Source organism: Triplophysa dalaica, chromosome 8, assembly GCF_015846415.1.
Source record: "Triplophysa dalaica isolate WHDGS20190420 chromosome 8, ASM1584641v1, whole genome shotgun sequence".
Classification (NCBI taxonomy): Eukaryota; Metazoa; Chordata; class Actinopteri; order Cypriniformes; family Nemacheilidae; genus Triplophysa; species Triplophysa dalaica.
In genome coordinates, this window is record NC_079549.1 from 14,328,786 (window position 1) to 14,356,047 (window position 27,262).

Genomic DNA, 27,262 nt, shown 5'->3' on the forward strand with positions numbered 1-27,262 from the left:
TTTTAAAGGGCGATAGGTAGGGATTTATTAAAATTCAGTACTTACTTTCACAGTATGCAATTTCGGACGCAGCCCTCGTTTTTAAGTCCGCGATCTTAGAAGGGCGCAGCCTTCGAATTGGGACACAGCTAAAGTTTGCAAATCGTACTTCTTCTGTGTACCATATTCAGAGTTTCTCCGCGAGAGCGTCCTCTGGTTTTCAGATGTGGCGGCATTTGACCGTAATTTATTGAGAAACTGAGCAAAATAATTGCACAATATATCATCCCAGCGCTCGTATATGATGACCGAATTTTCATTTTTTAGTGAACTATCTTTTTTAATTTAAAGTTTTTATATTTATGGCCAGAAAATCTCTCAATTCATCACCACTGGCAGATGTTGCCAAAGATATTTGGACCCTGTTTAAATGGATTCTTTCAGTTGTTGCTATGTCACACAGTTACGCAGTGTAAAGTCTTCTGGGAGTATTTTCACAACCACATTCATTCCCTGTGGACGCTGTGAAACAAGTCTCTCTTCTTAATCCTAATTCAAATTGATCTAACAAACACCAACAAACAATCTAATTATTTCAAAAATAGAACATCTATGTTTGCTGGATCACTGTGAAATAGCCTTTAAAGCCATGTTGAAAAAGAAATCCAATCCTGACAGATGACTCAAATGATTCTGTTAAGTCTTCTACATGCTTTTGAACTAGAGAATTTAATCGGAAACACGCAAACCACGTGTGATGTGTGTGGCTGTAATATAAGAATAGAAGTTGTGATGAATGAAGGTAACAAATGACGCCAATTTTTTCCTTAAAATAGAGAGAGGAGCACCTGTAGCTGACAAAACTGACATGCCCCGTCTTCGAAAAGCGACAGGCCTAACAAAGGGCCATTGTGTATGCCAAAAGGACTCAGTGTCTGCAATTTGGGTCTTTTTTCGTCCCTGACTTCTTTAGTCCCAGAGTAAAGGCCGCTGTCAAGAGGTGCGAAATTGCAAATGGATCTTGAGTAAGGGATTTGATTGGAACTATTAACAGCCAGGAGATGTGTTATAGAGCACAACTATTAGAGAGTTAATGTCATACTTATAAATCACTAAAAAAGGTTTGTTCGGGAGTACAAAGACATTCAAATTCTTACAAATTCTTATAAAGATTATAAAAAACGTACAGCACCCATTACAATGAATCTACAAACAAACCTTGTTTCTTAAATTTGGCATTTACACATACTGTGAATACGGTCAGGATCACACCGGGTGGTATATAAACAAAATTAGCTTCTAAAGAAATCTCTCAAATACTTGACCTCATGTATTTCATTTAAAGGGCACGGTACAGTGGAGTCATGTCATCTACACTCAATATATGTTCTCTAATAAAATACCGAAAGCAACACTCAAGGTCTATTTGAGGTAATGTTCCTGATAAGACTGTCCTGTTAGCTAAATGTTAAAATGTTTTATACTAAATAATCAAACCCATATTTATCAGATTTACACTCACAAAAAGAACATCCACTTTTCGTCAGGTACCGCTGTGGAGCACAAATAGCCCACCATAAATAGAGCACTGAGTTAAACCTGTGCTTTGGATTAATACAAAGTGCGGGCTGCCATTATACTGAAAATCACATAAGACAGATAAATTACTATTATAAACCGATGCATTGTAAGGAAAGGTGAAGTAATACTGTCACAGATGATAGACCAAGCCACACTCTGTGTATTCAAGTCCTAGTGTAATTGGTCCAAGCACAATGGCAGATGGAAGTGTGACTGAATACACAAAGAACATGACATAGCAGAAAAACACATGACATAAAAGAATGGAGAAAGAAAGAACGATTTGTAAAAATTTACAGACTCGAAATTGGATTGGAGTCTGCTGAGGTAAGCGTATAGAAGTAATGTATACAATTAATGTTTTCAATAAATCATTTTGTGAATATTAAAACATAATGAGAAAATGTATATTGCAACTATAGAATAGAATAGAATAGAATAAACAAAATAAAAACTTTTTGTGTTCCACTGAAAAAACAGCATATGGGTTGAATCATGAACATCATGAAGAACACTTTTACTCTTGGCTTTACAAGAACCTTAGAACTAATCTAAAAGTAAATCGAGAATGCGAAGCTGACGTCATGCCCTATGTTGCATGTTGCAGTGGTGCCGCCATCTTGGGAGGATCACACTCCACTGCTAATATTGTTTTGATATGTGCCGTTACTTGTTTTGTTTGATATAGGGAGAGATCGAAAGTGAAGGAATCAGGGGCTATTCCTGAACGATGCTGCGTAATGCTATTGCAGTTTTAACACAGCAATACCACCCTACCATAGTTATATTTTCCAATAAAATAACCAAAAAACACTGCATTGAACGCACTAGCACCGATCCTCCCAAGGTGGCGCAGGCGTGACGTAGATTCACATTCTCTATACAAAGGTCATTTGAAATCCACCGAGACAGTAACTCAAGGTTCAGACTGTCTGTAATCCATCAGACCTGTCTGTTTGTTTGATTATGTCAGCGGCTCAATGGAAGATTTTGTGGATCATACTCTGGCTGGGACAGCTATCTACTGGGACATCACTCTTCCACGCTGGAACTCCAGAGAACCAAAGCAAAAGTCTGCCTTTACACTTCTGTCTTCACACAGCCTCAGGGAATGAAGATACACTCACACACACCTCCAAAAGGAAAGATTTTTTTCTGATTCACATTCTTTGTCTATGCACTCCATCACTCATGGCAGCCTCACTTTATCCTTGACATATAACCTTTAAACATGCGGTTGATTGACAACTGAGCTGTTTCAACAGTGTAGGAGAGCTAAAAATAGAACCCAAATTTGTAAAAACTAAATGTTTTTAGCAGTTTAGCAGAAATGAAAATTCCATCACCGTTCACCCACAACTTTGTGGCATCACTTTTCAAAATATGCAAACAAAGTGTAAAGCTCCAGCATATCAAATCTGTACATAGGGCTACTGTAGAAACAACATATTCAATCCCATGTAAGGTGACCTGCGGTGTATTTTGGTAGAAATATTTCATTCTAAGCAGACAAAAATGTAACACTTCATCATGTTACGTCTTTATACAACTCTCAAGACATAGTTATGTTTATTGTATAGCATTTCTTTCAATAGATCCCCCAAAAATGTACATATTGGACCTTTAAGGGTTACAGTGACTGACTTTATTTTATAAATGAAACAACATTAAAAATGGTTTATTCAGATTTGTGTGGTTTCTATAATCGCATCGTTTTATTTCAGCGAATCACCAATTCAAAGGCAGATTCCTACATCCACTTCTGAATACATAAACAACACTGGTCCAATGCTGGTGCAAAAAACACCCTGTTTCAGTTTTATACCGCAAAAAAAAGTTTGAACAGAATACAACCAACAGAAAATTTCCAAACAAATCAAAATGTTAAACAAATATCTTTAAAGAGTGGTCTTCTCATGCTTGATATGGCTATCTTTCAAAAAATGAGTTGGACGTATTACGTAGTATTTCTGTGCTCGATACACTCCCCATAGGATTTTACAGGTTTCGGAAAGTTTTTTTCGAACATGAAAAACAGTTACGTAACAACTGTTCTTGGTCCATTATTAGGCCAAAATTCCGAAAATGCCGCCCATGGCAAAGCGAAAGAAATAGCCTGCTCACGCATCAAACGACGAGCGATAGGAAGACCCACTTACCATCGAAATTCACACCTCTGTGGGCCTGCAGCTCGTTACTTTTGCGATAGTGAGAGAAGTTGAGGTGTGTATGTTTGTTCACAGCATTTCAGTGATGGATTTAATATAAATGTTTAAAACTGATAGATGGATCGGTCCCAGCACTTAAAGATACCGGACATGAGCCGCTCACGGTTAGTGAAACTCAATCAAATGTCTATGTTTTTTTGGCAATGGGTGCGCACGTGCTTTAGTTCCGCTCTCCACATGCACACGTCGTATATTTTTGGAAATAATCATACAGCTGTATCTGTCTTTTATAAATGTGATCAAACTAAAGACTCCACGAATATTTTAAGGATATGGTACTATTCTGTAAGTACTCAAGATTAGCATGACATGCAGAAACTGTCTGAATTACAGCCACTTTAAGATCTGACAATGTAAGATAAAAAAATTTAACCGGAAGTGCTGATGGGTCAGCACTTGCGATCTGGTCTATACAGGACACAATAATCTTTATATCTGTTACAGTCTGCACGGCCGTTTCGATCTGTAGTAGCCGACTCAAGCATATCCCACCAACAAGTTCAATACAGGACAAAAGACACCAGGGGACCCTATTGTATTTGTATTTGTGGTTGATCATGGGTTTTTTGTCTATACGCACTACAATGTGGTAAAATCCCTGGTGTCCAATAAAGGATGCCCTTTCTCAAACCTCCAGGACATCCTTAGATTGTTGGTCTATCTATCAAGCCTTGTTGGTGCTTGGCAGGGTATGAGTTCTTCATGTGGGCTTTGACACTGTATTTAAATTAAGACATTCTACAAGATTTCAAATCTTCGCAGTATCATTGCCATTTATTGCTACAGTATAGACCGTGCACAAATCTCTCTTTGTTATTAAACTTAATGGCCAAGAATGACCGGAAATCTGTATTGATATTTCTTTTGAAGTACTTAACCAAAATACATACAGCAACATAACAATCTTTAATTTCTACATTTTTAGTAAAGCATCTAACATGCCCAAGCCTTTTGCACAGAACAACAGTATATATGAGCGAGAAAAATATTTTTTTCTTCTCTGGTGTTCCTTTCAGCTCACTCTGTCTTGTTTTTTAGCTTCCAATTAAAGAAGACAGCCTGCTGCTTTCAGGTCCAGGGAGGACACAACCCCTACCATCTGACAAACACACACACACACACACACAACTTCACTAGAGAACAAACACATCTGTAGACCCGGAAAGGTACAGAAATCAGAGACAGAAACATCAGAATGCCTTAGAGGTTCATGTAGACTAGTTAACATTTCCTCTATTTAGGTGGGTTTAGTTTGCTATACTATGGGGACCTGGAATTTAACAACGTGACTAAACCTCCCTTTGGGAAGCCTGCAGTCATTATAATTAGCCTGACGGTGTTAGATAACAGAAATGCATGCTATGTCCTCCCTTAGATAGCTAAAGATGTGTGGCCGTCGTAGAGAAACATATCTGATCTTGTCTAAAATGTAAAAGAAGAACAATTACAACTGAAGAAACCAAAGGGCCAATATAAGATTTATGTAAACAGAATGTGATCAAAAAACTGATCAAGCTCATATCTGGCAGAACCCTAAACAGAAAAGTATCTCGTCAAATTCAACATAATGAATGAAAAGTCTTATTACTAACTGTGATTTTTGGCATAATAACCAATTAAGTGTTTAGTCCATGGCATTCATAAATCATTACCAATAAATAATTCTTGTTGTCGATTAAAATCTGTCAAGAGCCTAATTCAACCCAATAAAATAGCAATAAAATATGAACCCTTATGGAAATCACAAGTCTGAATTCAAGGTATAAGATAATGTAAATATGCAGTTTAAATACACAAACTATGCGGTTTACATACACACAGTTCGGAAAATGGCCTAAAAGTTGAAGAAACTGTAAATTGAAATGAAAATTCTCAAAATCAAGTTGTTCCAGAACTGCATAAAATTCTTTATACCAATGTCTGTTTGAATAATCGATTCTGATTGGCTGGGAGGTGTGCATTAAAATCGTTTAATGCATAGGTAGTTCCAGTCAGTTTGATCAATGTTTGAAATTAAAATGACGAAAACAGTCAAAAATGTCATTCTCATATCAATAAGAGCTTTAATTTGGCAAATGACCTTGGTATAAGTGGGATAATCCATAACTAGCCATGCATTAATGGACTTGGATGCAATTCGCGTCTGGAGGTTCTTGGCCTCCATGTTATGCATTAAAATGATGTAATGCGAAGCTTGCCGTGAATTATCCCTTACTTGTTCTGCTGAACACAGAAGAAGATATTTTAAAGAATGTTGGAAACTAAGCAGTTTTGGGGCACCATTGTCTAGTTTCCCAACAATGAAGTCAATAGTGCCAAAGAACTTGTTGGCCTCAAACATCCTTCTAAATATCATTCTTCTGTTTTAAGCAGAACAAAAATTTACACAGGATCAGAACAACTTGAGGGTTAGTAAGTGATGACAGAATTTTCATATTTGGTGAACTATCCCTGAAAAGCTGTAGGGTTGAACACATCCAAACAAACAAAACGCACAATCCAGCCACTAAATGACGTTCATGCATAATACACAAACTCTGGCCGCACTTTTTAATTCTTAATCTGAACAGACAACATTGCTCCACAATAAAAAGTTTATTTGAAAATATCACAGTCATTTGATGTGCTCTCATCTCACGTTACTAGAACATTGGCATATGAGCCTAGTGACATTATAGTCTAATAACAGAGCTAACGTGTAAGCTTGACTTCATACGTCAGGTTATACGGTTTATAAAAGACAAAACATGAATTTAATTTCTAACAGACAGGAAGAAAATTATTCTTGGTCTACTTCTTTAGGACCATGGACAGCGACACTAAACCAAAAACACTCTTTGTTGCCATTTGGTGTTCCGTATTTCATTCTGTGGTTTACCAAACTTATCATTGAAAGAATCAGACACCTAGATGCGAAAGTGTGCACCTGCATTCTCTCATTAATGTTTACCCAATTAACTGTCAGTTATTTCCTTTGTGAGATACCGGGCAGGTAACAGAGTTTGACTTGCAGTAGTTGGCAAAATGTTTTGGATATATCTTCATAAAAATGAACCATGGTCTCTTTAGTGCCTTTGGGTTTGGAGGGTTGTTCTCTCTAACATGCCGGTGTGTGTATTAAAGAGAAGCGGTTCACGGCGCATTCACCTCTAAAGGAGCAGAGGATATTTAATCAAGAGGATTCCATCAGCTGCACTAAGCGTCTGCTCGTATTCGAGGCAGAGCCAATTACCGGCTGATTCGCTGAGGCCTGGCCGCAGCGGAAAACCCAGGAAATACGGAACGGCGAGCGCTTAACTGAGGCTTAGTGGTTTTGTTCTGTTTGCTTGTCACTTAAACAAGGCAGAATGATTTCTAATTCTATTCTATGAAGTCTGAGTCATCTGTAAAGCATTGGAAATGCTTTAGAGAAATGTAAAAACAATTCCCTTAACTTTGCTGAAGAGCTACCGTGTGCCAGGTGTTGGTTAGGTATACGCGCCACATCTTACGTGCACAGAAAAGCACACCAATGTTATAGTCACAACCAGATGTTTTATAGCAGAGATGTTTAACTGAAGCTTGGTTGAATTACTCGGTCCGAGGGAACAAATATACCCCCTACAAAGTCAACATGAAATTCTATTAGGTGTGGTCCTTGTAAAATGTAATAACATGCTATCCAGATGAAACAATCTTACTTTTGTGCTGAGTTGGTTAGGGTTTTCTGGAGACCACGCGGCAGCTAGGCCAATAGCCAAATAAGTTATAAACCTGCACCTCCAAGTACCTGTCATATAAAACCCACTGAAATCTAGCACCAAAGCACCAAACCCACATATTTGTTTCTTGCACAATATGTTGTTTCATATAACATGCATCATGATTTGGAAATAAAGTCAGTTGCAATTTCCCGTACATGGCAATTTTATGACTATTGTAGATTGAAAAATTTAATTACAAAAAGTATTATTTCATGGCAATTTTTTCAAGGTCCAGTACATAGTTTTTTTGGAGGATCTACTGACAGGAATGCAATTTAATATATGTATCTATATCTACCGAGTTGAGCTTACTTAATGAAGCATTATGGTTTAATTACCATAGGATAAGCTATCTCTATCTACGTACGGGTCCCCTTACATGGAATTCGCAATGTTGTTTCTACACTTAAAAAAATTGTGACCACATCTTAGTTCTGTGCGAGCCTCTGTAGTGCTTCAAAACGGAGGGGTGAACTGAGCCATTGGTTGCAATTCGCAGCCTCACCACTAGATGCCGCTACAATCTCCACATTGCTCCTATAACTGGTTTAAAGACTTACAGACTACCACATTTGTGTAGTTGAAACATGAAAGCACATTTACAGCCACCAAACAGAAACACAAAGAACAACAGATGTCTTGAAGCAGGATGGAATTACACTCAAGGAGCAATTCATTGCTAAAGCTAATTAGTACTTCAGTTTGAGGGCCTGACATGATGGCTCATGTCATCCTGCACAACACATCTGCATGGCTCCCCAGAGGGGCGTGTCGAGCGCCATGCGAAGCAAGGCAGCGTGGGTATCGCAAGCAGTCAATGTCTGACATTTCGAGTCACAGAGGGTCTGAGCTAAATCAACAGCAGATTATGTTACATAACACACACCTCCAGAAAACAGCAAACAGTAAAGCTTAATGAGACACTTAAGCTAAGAAAATTCCCCCCTAAGTATACAATCTGTGAGACAGTTGACTTGCAATAATTCTGAAAACATGCCTGAACAAAATCTTTAAATGTCCAAACTGAAAATTTCAAGGGATAGTTCGTCCAAAAACGAAATCATCATCATTTACTCACCCTCTTTTCATTTCAAACCTGTATGACTTTCTTCAACAGAACACAAAAGATATTTTGAAGAAAGTTGGTACTCGAATAGCGCCGGCAGCCATTCGCTTCTATTTTACGGACACAAAACCAATGCGAGTGCATGTGTGCCAATAAACAACATTCTTCAAATATATCTTCTTTTGTGTTCTGTGGAAGAAAGAAAGTCATACAGGTTTGAAATGATAAGAAGGAGAGTAAATGATGACTGAATTTTCATTTTTGGGTGAAATATTACTTTAAATATACTGAATTAAGATATATAAATTCACCAATGTTAGAATAGGCAGTGACCCACAACATACTAAATCTGCCTCTGTGTCATTTTTACTGCATTCCCACAACAAAATTTCATACAAACAAGTAAACACAGCTTCTACTTTCACAAGGATTTCATGTGAGAGATCCCCACACAAACATTACCAGAATGCTGTTACAGAACACTGCACTTTCTCCCCCTCTCTCTCTCTCTCTTGGCGCAGTGACTTTGATCCTGGTTGACAAACCTGTCATTGTCACCGCCCGTTTCTGACTCTTTCACAAATCCTTCTCTCCACTTTCTGTAAAAGAAGCAAACTGAATCACAGTGAGACGCAGGCTAAAGATTTAACAGGTGCAGGTGTAAACATCCATAGTCAATGTAATGTAACTCTATTTTTCAATTATGTGAATATTTTTTAGAAATAAATGTTAATAGTCTAAAAATCTGGGAAAACAAACTCACTCAATTCACACTATGTCATTCATTGATTATCAATTCATTTCAACAACGACAAATGAATCTATATTTCACAGAGAGTTAGAAGGTAATAAAACATTGTTCAATGCTATCTACTCATGTTTACATAGAGACCCAGGAATGGAAAGAGCACACCATGGTGATATTGATATTTCTGCTTCCATTCATTCAAGGATTCAATGGGATTCATCGAAGCATTGCCTGGCACCAGAACCAGGTCATGTGTTCAGAGACCCCCAAGTTGCTCTTAGGTGCGTCCTCTATGGTTTGTTTGTCTTTTCCTTTTGAGCATCATTTGGCCAAATGAAGGAGCAGAATTGTTTCCTGAGAGAAATCTCTTGGGGTTCTACATATTTTATATTTTTATATTGTTTCTCATAGAACATGCACACAATATGAGTGTTGAAATGGACATTGATGTGCTAAACAAACTGTGGCTAAAGTTACTTTAAACATAATTTTCACAAAAGGTTTTTAAACAAATGATAAAAGCAGTAAACAAAAGAAAACACTTATTTTAGGCATTTATAATTGAAATATGATCAACATAAGCATAAGCATCTCCACCAAGGCCACTTGGTTTTATAAAACCTCGCCTAATTTAAGCAAATTTTTTGTCTACAGAGAAACGCATACGTTCCCGCCTGGTTTGTCTTTTCGCCAGAGGCTCATGACAACATTTGTGTAATAATTGTTCCTCAGCTCACGGTTCTCTTCCGAAGCCTGCTGGTTATTATTTAACAGTTTTAACTATAAAACTTTAATAGACTTTGCTATGAATTGAGCTTTTATTAACCAGGCATAGCAGACCTTCCATTTCACAAACTACATTTTATGGCATTAGATTACCACAGTAAATGGAAACCCTTATTGATTTATTAGAAAGGTTTTGTCATTGCTTAGCCAATAAACCAATGAAAAGGAGTTCATTTGTTCAAACCAATTAAAGTCACTGTGACATTCAAGCTTTAACCAAAACGTGTTTGCTTGTGTGAGTGTCTATGTAGGTGTCGTGATATTCAAGGAATATTTCTGGAAGATAACCCCGCACAATATGCTGAGTGTTTCTCAGTTTAATGTTCTGTCTCTCCCTTTAACAGTCTCTTAGTCTACTCTACACAAATACTGACAACATGCATTAAGTCAGATTCAGCCCTGTATTCAATGAACCGATATAATGAAAGATTTAGAAATAACCTTTACAGTACTTATTTACCACGTCAAGCACGGGTTAAAAATGAATGCCTTACCAAACAAGCAGTCTGATTGCCTTCTATAGCTATTATAGTAAGACCATAAAAGCCATTTTTATACAGTGATTTGACTACATTTGTGACCCCGGACCACAAGACCAGTCACACGGGTATATCTGTAGTTATATTCAATAATACATTTAATGGGTCAAAATTATCGTAATTATCATCATTATATATTCCATAAAGATCATTTTTACATTTCCTACCATAAATATATGAAAACATGGAGCGCTTTTCCATCATCGTGCCGAACCATTCTAAGCATAGTCTGAAATGGTTACACAGTTATGTTTCCACGTGAGCCTGCTTCGACACGGCACGATTACAAACTACTCTCGGCTATGAATTTTCGGCACGGTTGTCTAATGAATGCGCGCAGAGGTGTTACAGCTCAGTCTCTTGTATTACAAAGGCAACGCATGACGTGTTTGTGTTTACATTCTAAAAATGTCCGTTATCAGCCCTGCGGTGGAAAATGAAACGATTTATGTACCGGCTGGCATGGATCGGCACGGAGTGGAACGATTAAGCACGATTCAGTGCAATGGTGGAAAAGCGCTCTTGGATGCAGCAAAATCGTGAACAAAAATGGCTGGAAACAAGCCTGCAAACTTCGATCGCTTCTACCCACTCAAGTTTGGTATCAAGTAAAGCTTAAAATTTCTGCATTCGGGTTCATCTACTTTCAACAACGTCATTACAGTGGTAGGTTAATAGAGAGAAATAAAACAAATTTCTTTCTTCTTAGCAAAGGCCTGCTACAGTGCCTCTGGTGGACAACTATAAAGGCCATTTTCTCAATATTTAGATTTTTGGCATCGTCAGATTCCAGTTTTTTAAATAGTTGTACAGTATCTCGACCAAATATTGTCCTATATCCTATATAACAGACCATATGTAACTGGAAAGCTTATTTACCCAGCTTTCATATGATGTATAAATCTCAATTTAAAAAAAAATGTAGCCTTATGACTGGTTTTGTGGTCCAGGGTCACAACTGTGTTTCACTGCTTCTTAAAATCACAACACCTTTCCACGTCTTTTGTAAATTACCGGTAAATTACAATTAAGAGATCATTTTTTATACTGTTTGTCCAGCCAATTTGTTTACAAAGTCAAAGAGAAAGTTCAGTAATCTAGTTTGCATTAATCTAATTCATTGTCGTTGACTCAAGAGCAAGTGCATGAATGTAAATCTTTGCCACAAAAATATAAACCACAAACCTTCGGATACAATGTCAAAACCTGACATATTTTTATAAAAACAACACTGTCAGCATCACAGTCATTGCGAGAAAAAAACTTTGCTTAATGACATTACAGAGCTTAATGATATTTTGTTATACTTGTGTTTAAATGGTATCCTCCTGTTTTTTTCTCTAGTTGTAATCTAATAATTTGAAATAAATTAGTATAGTATTGTTACAAATTAACTAAATATTTTCCATTGGGTAATATAATTCACAACTCTAACTGTAGACAATTCTCTAGCTGCATTAATGCAGAATCCAATATGTGGACACAGTATCGGAGGCTTGTTCTGTATGCCGAGTAGTTTGTGCTTTGATACCAGACCTCTCATGCATAATACACAAAGGGTTCTGTCAGGAATGTCAACCTTGATATTTGAGAATTTATGTTGGCACAGAATGATCTCCACGACACGTCTCTCAGGTCGTTCACAGCCTGAGCCCAGCCTGTCTCTCCAGCGGCCAATGTTTTCTTGTCTGCTGTTTATAATGAGGGGCAGATTGTGTCTAACCGTGGATTCAGTACTCGACCCTGGAGACAGACTCCCAGGCATACAAAAAACTGGCATAAAACCGTCAAGCTAACGTCCGGAGACAGCCGTGGTCAGTGTTAATTCGACTCAAAAATGCCAATTGGACAGTTGTAGATTGTTGATTATCAGTTCCCTCTCTACTTCCGAAAATATCGTTCACTCTTAGATAGAGTCACAGCAAACCCTTACAAAAATTCACCATAGTAACCACAGCTAAAAATACCATTACTACACAAAAAATGTGCTAAATCGGTATCAGCCACTACTGTCACCAAAAACAATTCTGAAACACTCATACACTGCTTGAACAGTTTATGAGGCTTAGACAAAAAAAATATGGAAATGATAACAACAGCAGATGAACAGATAAAGTATATAAGCAGGAACCGGATTACATCTGAATATTCCACACAGGTGAAAGATAAGCAGCCAAAATGGCTGACTGGAACAAATACAGAACGGGGGTCTGCAGCTTAAATGGGAGCAGTGTGCGTGTGTTTGTGTGTGTGTGTGTCAAGTTAAGAAAGGGTCCATCTGGGGAACAAACTCTAACCTGATTACAGAGAACAGACGGACACAATTAATATAGACGATTCACTAATATAAAGGCTTGCAGGCTCGATTAGGGAAATTTAGGCTACGACCCCTATGGCCAAATCAATCTGAAAGCTTTGACTCAAAGATTTAAAAAATTCATAAAGCTTTCTTTTCTTACACACATTTTTATTAAGTACACACACTCGTTTGGTTTTAAGTGTGTGTTTGTGTGCAATATGACAAAGTGTGAATGTTTATGTAGTTAAAGTGATAGTTCAGCCAACATTGAAAATCCTTTTATTATATCCTCACCCTCTTGTCTTTTCAAACCTGTGTGACTTACTTTCTTCTGCAGAACACAAAAGAAGATATTTGAAGAATGCTGGTAACCGAACAACGGCGGTACCCATTGACATGCATTGGTTTTGTGTCTGTGCAATAAAAATCAACGGGTACCGCCTTTGTTCACAATTTCTTCGTTTGTGTTCTAGAGAAGAAAGAAAGTCATCCAGGTTTGAATTGAAAAGAGTAAATGATGACCAAAACAACAACAGAACAAAAATCTCTTGATGGGCCAGGTGAAAAAAGTGCACTAAAATACACATAAAAGTTTTTGAAGTGCTCTATTTTCACACACAAATTTTGTACTTAAAATAAAAGGTTGTGTACCCAACCATGACTAGAAGTACGTAAGTATTTTGAGTACAATTTTGTAAATGTGTGAAAATAGAAGACTTTAAGCGCACTTATTAAGTTAAGTGTATTTTAGTTTAAACATTTTTACCTATGGGCAAAACTTTTATATTAGGCATAAACATAAAAAACAACCTTGAGACAAAGTAACCGCAAAAATGGCTCAAAAAGTAATTTGTTTGCCACTTTGAAATTGTACTGTCTTAAGCGTTAAATGTAGAGGTTATACGTTTTTCTGTTGTCACCCAGTTACAATAATTTGTTGGTTAACAATTATGGTAATGAGCTTGTAAGTGTTGTTTAGTTTCCAAAGACTTTTGTATATTACCGACACCAAAACGACAAGATTCATTTCTATTAATCAGGAAGCAAACTGTCTATGTCTATAACTCAAGCTGATGATTTTTTTCTTCTTTCTTGTCTTTTGCGATTTACCAACTCTCAGAAAGGCTGAGATGAATTCTTGACACTGGTGGCAGATAATTATGATTACTGCAGTCGTTTTGCTTGGGGGGTATAATTAGCTGTGTGTTTGGTGAATGGAAAGGCCTTCATTTAATCTGTGGGAAATGTGCTGATCGCTCTGGATGAGTGTTTGACTGAATATGACTGACAAAAGAGACATGACATTCTTTTTACATTCTCTCTGAAACCAAATCTATTCACAGTTCCCACTCTTCCTGGCTGGCTTTGGTTAGCTCATTTTCAGTTCAAGTGTTAAATGTGCATCGGGATGTGATGTGTAGTGATCTAAACATCTATACATACACCTATCAACAAAATCTCTTTACAAGGTTGTACAGTCTATTCAAACAATCTAGGAACAGAGCACATTTTGAATGCATACTCAAATTTTTGCAGACCCGCTGGATGTTGGAACCGTCACTTTCTGGCAGAATGTGCAAATGAGGCACCCTACAGTATTAATAAAGTCCTAACTCATCTCTCTGAGCTTGTCTTTGAACTCTTCACCAATGGCAGCTATCCAGCAACGCAAAACTCCCCTCTCGCTCTTTCTCTCCTTTCCTCTGGCATAAAACAGCAGAATAAAACCTTTGATAATGCGTCTCTTTGAGTTTAAATCCTGCTGACCAAACATCATATTTTAAACAGGTGACGAGTTATAAAATAATTTTGTCTTAACCAGCCCTGACTACACAAAGCATTGAGAAATAACGATCATATGTTGGCTCTTGTCCTTTTTATTACCGTTTTATTTTTATCTCTCAGTAAAATATAAATTTCTGTTGCACACAGCTGTAGAAACTTTGCGTCATCAAGCTGTTTCTGGATGGTACACTGTGTAATTATGTCGATGACTGGATAATCTTTAGGCAAGGACATAAACAAGAACAAGGGATCTCCATGCAGGTGTTTTCATACACTATTAATTCTGTGTTGTTTTTTTATCCATAGTCATGACGCTCAATCTCTTGACTCAGTCTAGATTTATCAGTGTTCATTGTGTCTATCATTGACAAAATTAGTTAAAGGAGTGGTGCAACACTGTTTCATATTTCTGTGCTCAAACCAGCCCTCTAGGGTTCATGTAGGTTTTGAAAAAAATTTGAACATGAGATTCCCTTACGTAACAACTTTTTTTAGTCCTGTATTGGATAATTCTCCTGGAAAAGCAAGCCCACGCGTCAACCAGCGATAGAGGGAAAAAGAACACACCCATCGATGCGCTTCGTACAGTTTTACTGCCGTTCAGCTGGGTTTGTTAGTAAACTGCATTTTGGTTATATAAACGGTGGATATAACGCAGGATCTGGTAAATTGTTTGAAACTAATAGCTGGAGCGGTCCAAGCGCTAAAAGATGCCGGTCATTTGTCGCATTTTCATGGTAAGTGAAACTGCGTCAAATGTCTTTGCTCTGTTGGCGATCGGCGCATACGTCCATTATGTAAAAAGTACAAAATTATAGGGAACTAACAGTTATGCAGGGATAATGCAATTATCCCCCGCACGGCTTCAGGGGCTTGCATATTTTCGGAAATAATCGTACAGCTGTATCTGTCTTTTTTAAATTTGATCAAACTAAAAAACTCTTTGAAGATACGAAGTATGCAGTACTGCTCTATAGGTACTCAAGATTAATATGAGATTGGCAGAAAATGTGTGTGTTACCTCCGTTTTAACAATAAAAAGCTAGTGCACGCTATAGCATAGTTCCAGAAAAGAAGGAGAGCAGATAAAAAGCATGATCTCAATTCGTAACTATTTTATGTGGAAGCTTATCCCTATAAATTTGTACAATGTGAATCATACAAAAACGTACGTTTATTGGAAAAAAGCATTACTGAAGCCACATCCCTAAACAAACTGGTGCAAAAGCAAATCACACTAAAGCGTACAACTGAGATTGTAGAAATAAATACGACCTTTTAAAATACGAACAGCAGTGAGATTGTGTCGGAAAATGTGGGTTTACAACAAAACAAAGGTATGTACGATTTTTTTTATTTGGGAAGAAGTAACATTTCATAATTACACAATGGTGATAGTTAAACTCAGAGCGGTTTTATCCTTCTCATTTACCAAGGTTTCACCACTCCCACTAAAAGTGTTGGGATCACCCCTTCAAACAGACTCTATAGCCACTTTGCCGTGCCATGTTCGCGACCCTCTATCCACCCACACAGCCACTGCGCACCCTGAGAGCACAAGTTACTCATCCCTTCTGTTCCCAAATACTTCACAAACTAAACATGAGATCATGAGAGATTTGCTGATTTACTTTAAGTGGGCTGGATTGTAATAAAGACAGTAAGAGAGAGAGAATAATGAGATGAGAGACTGTGAGGAGTTTCATAATCACCTGCAGTGATGGAATACTGACAAATGCACCTGTTTTTGTCTTGAACAGATTTTTTATCTCTTTTGCATCTACAGGCTCTGCTTTTTCGAACTCAATAACACAGACATGAAGTGTCTTAAATTGGATTCTGCTATTATTTAAGACATTGAATATTTAAGACATTAAGAGTAAAAAGAGAGAATGTACACTCCAAACACCAAGGAGCAGATCAGATCAGATCACAGAGGAATCTAAGAAAGCAAATACCAGCCCAAAACCCAATCGAGACAGAAAATGACACTACAAATTTCTTAAAAATGATTCATGCACTTCACTCAAGCATTATCCACGTCTTCTATTTGACATTTATATGAATGTTAATGCAAATGTGAATTATAAATAATAAATATTCAATAATATTCAATAAATCCATTACCAGCATTTATCTATAATTGTTTGCAATTTTGAAGCCAAATATTAATTGAGAGGCAACCAAGAATATTTAAAAAATAATTTGTCATTTTTCCACACGCACTCACAAAGCGAGTTCAACTGTTGAAGTTTACACACTTATGTAAAGAGCTTGTGAAAATTGAGTCAAGCGCGCACAAAACGTTGCATTTGACACTTTGGGAAGAAACAGTAAGTTGGTAAGTTCTGCGCACTTACGGGTGCCATCGAAACGGGTGGCGATGGTGTCGAGGAAGGTGTTCTGCGGGGCCAGCAGACCTCTCATCACGGGCATTCTGGTACGGGTCGACTGCGTCCTCCGTCCGCCTCTACGCCCTGCTGGCCCAGACTCTTGGTCACCCCCGAACCCGGGTAAGAATCGAGATGTTCCGGGCGCGCATCCTAGACCCTGCAGGAGCGCCCCGATCCGTGATACGCGCGGCTCCACTTTGGCAGCTCAACAGTGACCATATCCCTCAACGGAAAAACAACATATCTGCCTTATACCATGTCACAAAGCGAGCGAAAATCCAAAGATGTTTCTCTTTAAAACAGGTGTTTGGAGATGAGATGAACCTGTGCGTAATCGCAGCGCTGGAGACTGGAGCTCTGAGGTGAGGCGACTGCGCACTGATGCCGTGTGGACTCCTCTGTGCCACCAGGATCCGTTCTTTCTCTCCACATTTATATTGCTGGCTTTCTCTAGTTGCTATAACCAGCAGATGTCATATCACGTGGTAAACGTGGACTAGCGAGATAACTCAAGCAATAGTCGGTTTGATTTTATTACATTTTAGATTTATATGTTAGACTACACATTCAACTGTAAGTGGTCGCAAAATAAATCATTTTTATCCTTACCAAACTGCAAAATGTATCAAGTAAAATTGTGTACAAAAGTAAGGCGGGATGATTGTATGCTTTGTAAATATACAATAAAAAAAATCACAAGTGATGAATGCAACATCGTTAGGCAGAAATAACGTGAAAACTCTTGAAATAGATTGTGTAAGAAAACATCTAGGTATTAAGATATAAGATATATCCAGATGTAAACACAAGGCACATAAAAAACACAACATTCTTTTTTTATTTGATGGTACTGTTATACATGTATGTGTATCCAAATTATTTCCTAAATCTGCAGCTGTGATGTCACTTTAGCAAGTAAACTCATATTCCAGATGACCAAAATCGTATTATTGCTAAAGGAAAAGTCAATAGTAGACGAGAGGTGTTATGAACCTTGCTTCACCTCATCCAGATTTAGTGTTTACATTTACTTTCGATTCGAATTACATTCCACTGCGCAATGCACTGAATAAATAATGCCATTGTTATGAAATAAACAAAAACAACCTTAATGTAAGCCTATCATACATTGCTATTAATCGTTTATGAAGTATAATGCAGATTTCGGGAATGTCAAACCACTGCAATACACTGTACAGCAGGAATCGAGCACATTGGTCACAACCCTCACAGTGACCCGCGCTGTGCCTGCTAAGTAAAGAAATTGCGACATCTACCGGTCTCTATTGAAACATGCAGGACTTAATACGCCATTTAAAAAGCCAATACTATGTCCAGAGCTTTTCTTTCCGTTTTGTAAAAATAGCACATCAACATCACCGTACTGAGGGTTGATAGAGAATATGGCCTGCACCGGAAACAGATTGCGTTTTGGAGGTTGGGTGATTTTGTTACTCTCTCTTACCTGAATGAATGGTTATTGCATATGTTGGTGACGTCTTGAATATGCGTTCGTACAAGCTGCACATCACACACAAGCATTGACGTTACAACTCACTCAAGTTTTGTATATGTAGCGTGTGCACGCGCATATTTTTGTAAAATGATAGTATCAAGACGCAAGTGGGAGTGTGACACAACATACTGTTGCATACTTAAAATTGCATGTTTTCGTGCATGTCAAATTCAACGTGGACGCTTTTGACGCTACCCAAGTGAAGACATGCTTCCGGGATCACCGCATGTGTTAACTGTTACTTTTCTCTGCGCTGGTTCGGCCTGGACCATTTGCGGTTTGCGAATGAACAGTCGGCCTACATATTCATAAAACCTTTGAATGGAAATGCCAAGGTCATGTTTTACATTTGTGTATCAATACTTTTGAAAAAATTTTAACAACATTTCCGGAGTACGGTACAGAACGTCTTTAGATTCCTTTCATCAAAGGAGAATTCGTTTTCCTGTGCCGCCAAGTGCACTCTTGAGAAAAACAAGTGTCTGAATGCATCCTCATGGGGTGGATAATGAAGGCGGGACTAGTTGTTCGAGTTTACTTCCGTATTGTCTTGGATTGGTGGGAGATCGTCTGATTGAGCAATGCTTGTATGAGCAGACCTGGGAAGAGCCTATTGCCGTCCTCTCAGCTGATAGCCGGCGACGCCTGTCAAGTCCAGCTCAAAAGCATCAAGCCTCAATAGGACACATCAACCGTCGACAAGTCCTTTCAATTTACTCCGATACAAACTCGAGAGAAAAGGTAGGCGCTGTGCATTGCATTTAAAGACTAAAATCGTCCAAGATAGCCGCCGATTCATTGCTGTCGTTTGACATCTTCAGCGAAGCGCTAACGTTACCGGTTGTATGCATAGCATAAACATTATGGAAAAAGACACATACTGTAAATGAAACTAAAATAAAGGCTATCTAAACGCAATAGTTATACTTTTAAAGGGTAAGATGTGCACGTTATTTCATTTCTTTACTGGTGAATTGATAATACGTTCAAGTTTGTAAAATAATCCCCATCGCACTGTAAAGCACCGTAAGTAAAAAATCTTATCACTTTATGAAGGATGGGTGTAATTTGGTATTACACTCGATACATTTGACCTTTGTCCTATTTCTTTGTTACGTAACATGCCTGTGTGGAACTGCAACGAGACTCTAAGACAAATGTTCATAGGCGTAACATTGACACGAAATTAGTAAATTAGCTCATTGTGAGTGAAAGGCCTGTGTCATGTTACACAATAGTTGCAAAAAACAAAACATAAACTGAACCAAAATAGATAGTGCTTTGATATATGCCATGTAAATAAATAATTGCTTTATTTCCTATGGTACCATGAGAATGGTATTGTATTATTCACTTGATACATGTGCATAAAATAATATTGCATGATTGCAATACAAAACAAATTTCGGCACTATATGTTGAACATATAGGTCATGCACTAATAATCTGCATCAAGAATGATGTCCGTTAAAACAAGTTTACTGGGAGAAAATGTTGAGTCACTGGTTGTGCAACTATTTTTTTTCAATGGAGTCTATTCATCCATCGGGGGCTAGTACTACCACTACTGTAAATGCACGCCTAACCATCATCAATCTTGCAGGCTCCAAAATGTCTCAGAAGATCAAAGCTGGCTCTGTGGTCGAGATGCAAGGAGATGAAATGACCAGAGTTATATGGGAACTAATTAAGGAGAAACTCATCTTCCCTTACCTGGAGCTCGACCTGCACAGGTGAGATTAGAGACACTCCTAGCGGGTGAACGTTTCTATCATTTTATTTGATTTCCCTTGTGATTGGTTTTAATCACATCCTTTGTTTTATTACCGATTTTTGTCACTCGAGTGCCAATTAGTAGTCCCTCACATTGTTTTATCACGGTAACACTTTCCACCTTAATGCTGCTGTAGTTGCAATGACTTGCTTAGTTATACCAATTTTCCCGTTTGGCCATGTAGATTTCTCAGGTCTTTACACAATGCGGTAACTTTTACTCCCAATGGAGAAAGTCAGAGCTGTTATTATTACATCATATCGTATGTCCTTATTAATCATTTGTAATTTTCGACATCTGACATGACTTGTGGTAAGAATTTGATCCGACTGACGCTTTAACTGTAGTGGTCTGTTTTTGTAAAGGTAAGTATTTAGTGTTGAACATGAACCTGACGTGGAGTTTTAAAGAATAGTGCAAACTAAAGCCTTATCGGTCTGATAAGTGTTATCAGTATGTTAGTGAACAAGGTGTTATCAGGAGGATTCTCTAACGTCTGTGGCTGTGCTTTAAGTCACTTCCCTCTGAACTTTGAATTTGTTTTCGTTACCTCTGACGTTATGACTGTCATGCTTTTATTTACAATATGCTTACTAGTTGTTGCAGTCTCTCCAAACCTTTGGAGATGAAACATCACATTAACATTGCATGTTCAATTTAAGCTTTCAGAGGAGCGTTCAGCCAATCCTCTTTACATTCCACGAAAATTATTCTGCCTTTCTGGTGATTGATAAAAGAGTTGCAACACTGGCCTTGACTAGCCATGCTGCAGTAATTTGTAATGGAGTCAATGGTATATGTTTTATCTAAGCAATGTCCAATGCTGTTGTTTTACTGTCAAAGCTAGAAAGTAAAGAATATGTAAACTATTCTGATGGTGGGCTGAGGCTCAAGTTCAAGGTTTCTGCACTTTTATTAGGGGTCAAGATCCAAGGTGTATAGGAACCTATTATATCTGTTAGAACTGCCCGTCAAACCTTGTAGTCCTATGAAAGGAATTTTAACCCAAAAATTTTAATTTTGTCATGAATCACTTCCCCCTAAGTCGTTCCAAACCAGTATAAATTTTATAACCCAAAAAAACAGTAAATGATGACAGACATTTTATCCCTTGGACAGATCAAATGTTCATGTACATTATTAACTTTTGAATCGGTTGTCTACAAACTTTTTCCCATATGGTCTTATGGACATTCTCACTTTACAGCATCTAGTGCATTGAACTGTTGCAAAATATGATTACCGCATCACCTGCCAGCAAGAACACTCATACTTGAAAACACTGTACTGTTACTGTATTCACACTGGATTCATTTTTCAAAAATCTTTTATATTTTAGGGAGTAGAAGGAGAAATGGGTCAAAGGTCATAGTATGCTTAACACAATAGCCAGGAAATAGAGTACAGCAGAGATGACATATTTTGTAGGCCAACCCAGAAGTGAGCGCCACACTGGCTTCCTCAACCGAATGCCTATGTATTTTTCCTATAAACTTTTGGAAGATCGCAAAAAAATAAGATCTGTGAATATTAACAAATGTTTATGATGTTTGCACGTTTGGTTTATAAAGATAAGCTTTACAAATTAACACAACAATTAATACTTTTGAAGCCTAAATACAATGACCAGAAGTAAAAACCTAACATGAGGCTATTAACAGATTACACTATGGTAGCTCAATATTAACATCACCATCACTAATCCTCCAAACAACGTGTTCCCTGGTAAGGAATTACTCTGTGAATGAATCTCCATTTTTTTATATTTGGGACCATGTTGCATTGTTTGTGAGTTTTATATGCACAATGGCATCTAACGTCCCCGCCAAAGGATGAAGTCACTTATAGCAACTAGTTAGCAACCACCATTTTTAAGACACAATAATAAAGTAAAAAAAATCCAGAGCGTGCTATAACTGGTGTGTTTTATGTCATAGATTAAAACGTGAAAATATTTAGGTTTTGTTGACAACAGTCCATATTTTAGACAATTTACCAAAAACCCATTCGTAATACCCATATAATGTAAAACTCCTTACACCGTGTCTACACCATTATTGTGAGACATGACAACCTGCTTGTTCTTAATGTGTTTGTCATGTTGCGCTGCGCCGAATGCAGTGGGGACACAATTTAAAAAGGTTCTAATGCGTTTCTAATGTCATTTTTCGTGTTGCGCCCGGTATAGACACTGTGTAACTCACTTCTGAGATTTGCATTAAAAAAATCTGTCATCTCTGCGGTAATACTCTATAATGAAAGTATGTATGGGACAGTTCCACCTCCACTGGTAGACCTGTATTCTAAGATAGTGTGTAAAATGTGTGTCATACGCTTCCACTGAAGTTGAAAATTTCACAGATGATGTCTTCATTAGTTCAGTCACGCATGCACAAAACAGACGAGGACTTTTTCTTTGCCTGTTGTTGTATTGAATTGCTGAGAGTACTGCTGAAGGTGGCTTAAATAATTTGAATCAGTATGGACAAGTTTATTTTAAAGGTTTCAGAACTTCACAAGATTTAAAGCCATTTTTGAAGTAGCTGGAAAATGTCTTTGTCAAATATATCAAATATTATTTATAACCCTATATCTAGGCCCACAAAGAGACTTGCACCTCATTTACACACATTTCTGTAGAATGTCATTGCCGTTCACAGAAGTTCTCATTTTGTCAGTATAAATGCATTCTGAAAATAGCTTTTAGAAAAATCTTTTAACTTATCTAAAGATAAGTTTGTCAAGTAATTGGCTACTTTTAACAAATTAAAGATATTTGGAAACTGGCTTAAATTAACACATTTTACTATGTCTTCGCGGTTTTTCTCCCTTTTGCTGTGGGATTAACTTTTATTCTTTTTTTGTAGATTTTAACCATGTTCTGTCTGTTTTAATACGTAAAGGAATGAAGAACACTGTGTCTTTGTGCTACATTACCAAGTTTCCCATTGACCCCATTCTGAGTATGCCATAAGAGTTGCATAGGTTTGCTACAGTGTTATGCAAGTGTGCCGTTATCAACATGACATTTAGGATGATGAGATGAGCTTACTGTTTGCAAAAGCTGCTACTAAGAATATTAATTCATTAATTTGTTACATTTATAATATATAGTGCTTATCTGGGTACTTTAAATGGAAGGGGGAATCTCCTTTACCACCACAAATGACAATAGGCCCAATCTTCATTAATATGTCAAGCACATGTTGAACTAGATGCAAAACCCTTAAAGGACGTTTCTGTATTCCTCTGTGTATGGCAGCTATGATCTGGGAATGGAGAACCGTGATGTCACTGACGACAAGGTGACAGTAGATGCGGCAGAGGCTGTGAGACGCTACAACGTTGGCATCAAGTGCGCCACCATAACGCCTGACGAGAAGCGTGTGGAGGAGTTCAAACTTAAGCAGATGTGGCGCTCTCCCAATGGGACAATCCGGAACATCCTTGGTGGCACTGTGTTCAGAGAAGCTATTATCTGTAAAAACATTCCCCGCTTGGTTCCAGGCTGGATCAAGCCCATTATAATCGGCAGGCACGCGCATGGAGACCAAGTATGAGCGCTAGTTAAAGACATTAAAATATCTACTTATATCAGATGTCTGGTTTAAAAGTAAGGTAGTCGTATTTACTGTATGTTGTTACTGTTGCATGATGAGGAATTATTAGGGTTTGTATTTTATCATAATGATTCTGTTTTTTAATAATTTCTACTTAACTGCAGAGAAATTGCATGTGCTAGGCTTATTGCTTTTTCAGTAATGACACAGTATCATAATTCTCTTGTGATAACTTGTCTCCATCTCCCTGCTACAGTACAAGGCCACAGATTTTGTTGTGCCCGGTCCGGGAAAAGTAGAGATGTCATACACACCCAAGAACGGAGGAGAGCCAGTCAAGTTTGTTGTCCATGACTTTGAAGGTACCCTGCATAGCAAAACCGTGAAATATCCTTTGTAATGTTTTGCACAAATTTGTGGCACAGTCCTTATGAACAAACTTTCATAGATCGAAGGTGTTCTAACGTCATGATGTCATAGCAGCAGACTTTCACCTGCCTGAGCATTGGTCTCATTTGTCATGCTAGTATGAGCCCAGTATGAGGCCACATGGGTTGATGTACAGTGTTTGCTTTAAACCTTTATGGCTTAATTTTGGGATACTATTTTTAAAAACCCCATGGATCATATTTGTCAACTTTGATATGATTTTGAACACAAAGTTAACATTTAAACATGTTAGTAGAAAAGTGTTTGGCTCTGAAATGGATCGTTAAAAATTAATTGCTCACCAGCTCAAACACTCACCATCTTTTTGCATTGAATCATTTGACTTGTGAAACATAAAATGAGATGTATGGCACCATTCACTTCTATTATAAAAAATTTTGACTGGGCCTTTGGAGTTTTAGATGAAACGAATCAGAATATAGTTTTATAATCGATTGAAACAAAATGCATGACATGTTTTATCTGCCTGCAGGTACTGGTGGAGTTGCCCTGGGGATGTACAACACAGATAATTCCATCCGCGACTTCGCTCACAGCTCTTTCCAGATGGGGCTGACCAAAGGCTGGCCCATGTACCTCAGCACTAAAAACACAATTCTAAAAAAATACGACGGGCGCTTCAAAGACATCTTTCAGGAGATCTATGAAAAGTGAGTCATGTCTTTGGATGTCTATGAATGAACTTGTACAACGCAATTTTTAAAGACCTCATCCAGTTATATAGAGTTTTTTGTCAAGAATAAATACAGAGAGAGCATTCATATGCCGACTTCGCTGTCTAAATGTGCCTATTATGAAAAACACTTTTTAAGAGCTTTTGTAAATGGGTGAGTGTAAGTGGGTCTAAAACTGTGTTTGTGGCAGGGAGTACAAACCTCAGTATGAGGCCAAAGGCATCTGGTATGAACATCGGTTAATAGATGACATGGTGGCTCAGGCCATGAAGTCCGAGGGAGGCTTTATCTGGGCTTGCAAGAACTATGATGGAGATGTGCAGTCAGACTCTGTAGCTCAGGGTGAGTAAAACTAATGTGCAATAATCATGAAAATGATTCTTGTTGTTTTTTTGGAAGTTCTGAAAATCGTTATCGAACCCTTCTGGTCTCTGTCTGTAGGTTATGGGTCATTAGGAATGATGACCAGTGTGCTTATTTGTCCGGACGGGCGTACGGTAGAAGCTGAGGCCGCCCACGGGACTGTCACACGGCATTATCGAATGCACCAGCAGGGCAAGGAGACCTCCACCAACCCCATCGGTGAGAAAAACACACCTGCTGTTTTATCTGTTACACATACACGCAGAAGGACAGCATATTCGCTAATGATGATTAACGTCATGAAATTTTATGTTGGCTTCATACGCACCGGTCTTTTTTATCAGCATCCATCTTTGCATGGTCAAGAGGACTGCTCCACCGGGCAGAGTTGGATAAGAATGGCGAGCTGAGAGTATTTGCAGAGGCATTGGAGGCTGTTTGTGTCGAAACCATCGAAGCCGGTTTTATGACTAAGGATCTGGCCATCTGCATTAAGGGCATGTCCGGGTACGTCCATGATCTGCCTAACATTGCGTCAATGTCTCCAAAACGTGATTTTTATATTTTCAGTAGCCTGTTTTTTTTATTGTAATACAAGCATTTTTCAGCCCTCAGTGTGTACAAACATTTTTTTTTCTCCACAGCGTCACACGCGCAGACTACCTCAACACTTTTGAGTTTCTGGACAAACTGGCTGAGAATCTGAAGATCAAATTGTCGAGCCAACCCAAACTGTAAAGCTGCGGGGTGTTCTTGACGTGACAGACGCACACACTGACTCGTAACCCTCGACCCACGCCAAGCAACCAACTCTCTTAGTCTCATCCACTGTCTGACTGTGACCAAAGACAGAAGTTATGGACCGTACCACTACAACCAGTAGGGGGAGCAGTGCACTTTCAGCTGGGAAACATGAAAGTGCCTTTTTAAATGGAAGGAGCTACCGTCTTTACACTTTAAGAAACAAACGGCTGATATGCATTTGCTACTTTGAATACATGTTTCCTTATCCGTCTCAGTGTGTAATTGTCTTGTCTTCGAAAGATGCCTGTATTAAGAGGAGTGAGATTAGGTTTTAACAGAGTAAATAGCAACATGGCAGTTAATACCTGATTTAACTGTAATGCCTGTAGTTACAATCATTAGACATTCCTTTTCACTATTTTGGTCAAACACTCAATGCCACTGTCTGTCATCTGTTTGCAAATGAATATGGGTGTATGCAGCATAGATCATATTCTATGCCTCTTTTCATTGTGGTCTGTGTGCTCATGTGATCAGGTTTTGGACCTTAATAATAAATAAGTTTTTAAGAGATTAAAATGGACATATTCTGATCTGAGTTTGTTTGTTTTGCAACTAAAGAAGGTGTTAATATAAAAGTGTTGCATGATATGGGCTCCGCTTTACAATTGCTGGGTGGCATCCACAAAGCAATGACAGTCAAACCGATTTGTAAACATCGATTTAACACAATCTTAAATTTAATAAATCATATTCTCAATCTGTAAAGACCAGGTTTATAAATTAGTGAATTGTATAGAAATAGTACATATTTGTAATATAACTAGCTCCATTTGTCTTGGGAACACAAATTAAACAATTTGAGGTAAATCCACATTTATAAAGTTAATACTCACACTCTATTGCTTTCAATCTTTATCAAATGTATATTATAAAAAAATGGAGTTTAGAGGATAGAATTAAAAACTAATTTTTCGGTCGGGTCAACCACATCTCTCACAACATAAAAAAAAAAAGACTTAAAAACCATCTCT

At 37.9% G+C, this 27,262-nt stretch overlaps 2 protein-coding genes across 2 annotated transcripts in view; one reads left to right on the plus strand and one right to left on the minus strand.

Moving 5' to 3' along the window:
• The window catches only part of kcnh3 (potassium voltage-gated channel, subfamily H (eag-related), member 3), a 102,859-nt gene extending 85,331 nt beyond the window's left edge, over positions 1-17,528 (minus strand). The window contains exon 1 of the mRNA XM_056755661.1: positions 17,115-17,528. Coding sequence (XP_056611639.1) covers positions 17,115-17,190 — 76 coding nt within the window. The 5' untranslated portion in view covers positions 17,191-17,528. The remainder of the gene's footprint in view (positions 1-17,114) is intronic.
• Positions 17,529-19,246: 1,718 nt separating this feature from the next.
• On the plus strand, positions 19,247-26,811 carry idh1 (isocitrate dehydrogenase (NADP(+)) 1). The gene is made up of 9 exons (XM_056755660.1): positions 19,247-19,404; positions 20,267-20,396; positions 23,700-23,991; positions 24,254-24,359; positions 24,920-25,097; positions 25,312-25,463; positions 25,563-25,703; positions 25,829-25,991; positions 26,129-26,811. The coding sequence occupies exons 2-9, from the start codon at positions 20,275-20,277 to the stop codon at positions 26,220-26,222; spliced, it is 1,248 nt and encodes a 415-aa protein (XP_056611638.1). The 5' UTR covers positions 19,247-19,404; positions 20,267-20,274; the 3' UTR covers positions 26,223-26,811.
• Positions 26,812-27,262: the final 451 nt, after the last annotated feature.

Coding starts and splice junctions, on each gene's coding strand:
- idh1 (XM_056755660.1), top strand. CDS start 20,275: ATGTCTCAGAAGATCAAAGCTGGCTCTGTGGTCGAGATGCAAGGAGAT. Junction 20,397..23,699: donor CTGGAGCTCGACCTGCACAG/GTGAGATTAGAG, acceptor TGTGTATGGCAG/CTATGATCTGGGAATGGAGA. Junction 25,704..25,828: donor GACCTCCACCAACCCCATCG/GTGAGAAAAACA, acceptor CTTTTTTATCAG/CATCCATCTTTGCATGGTCA.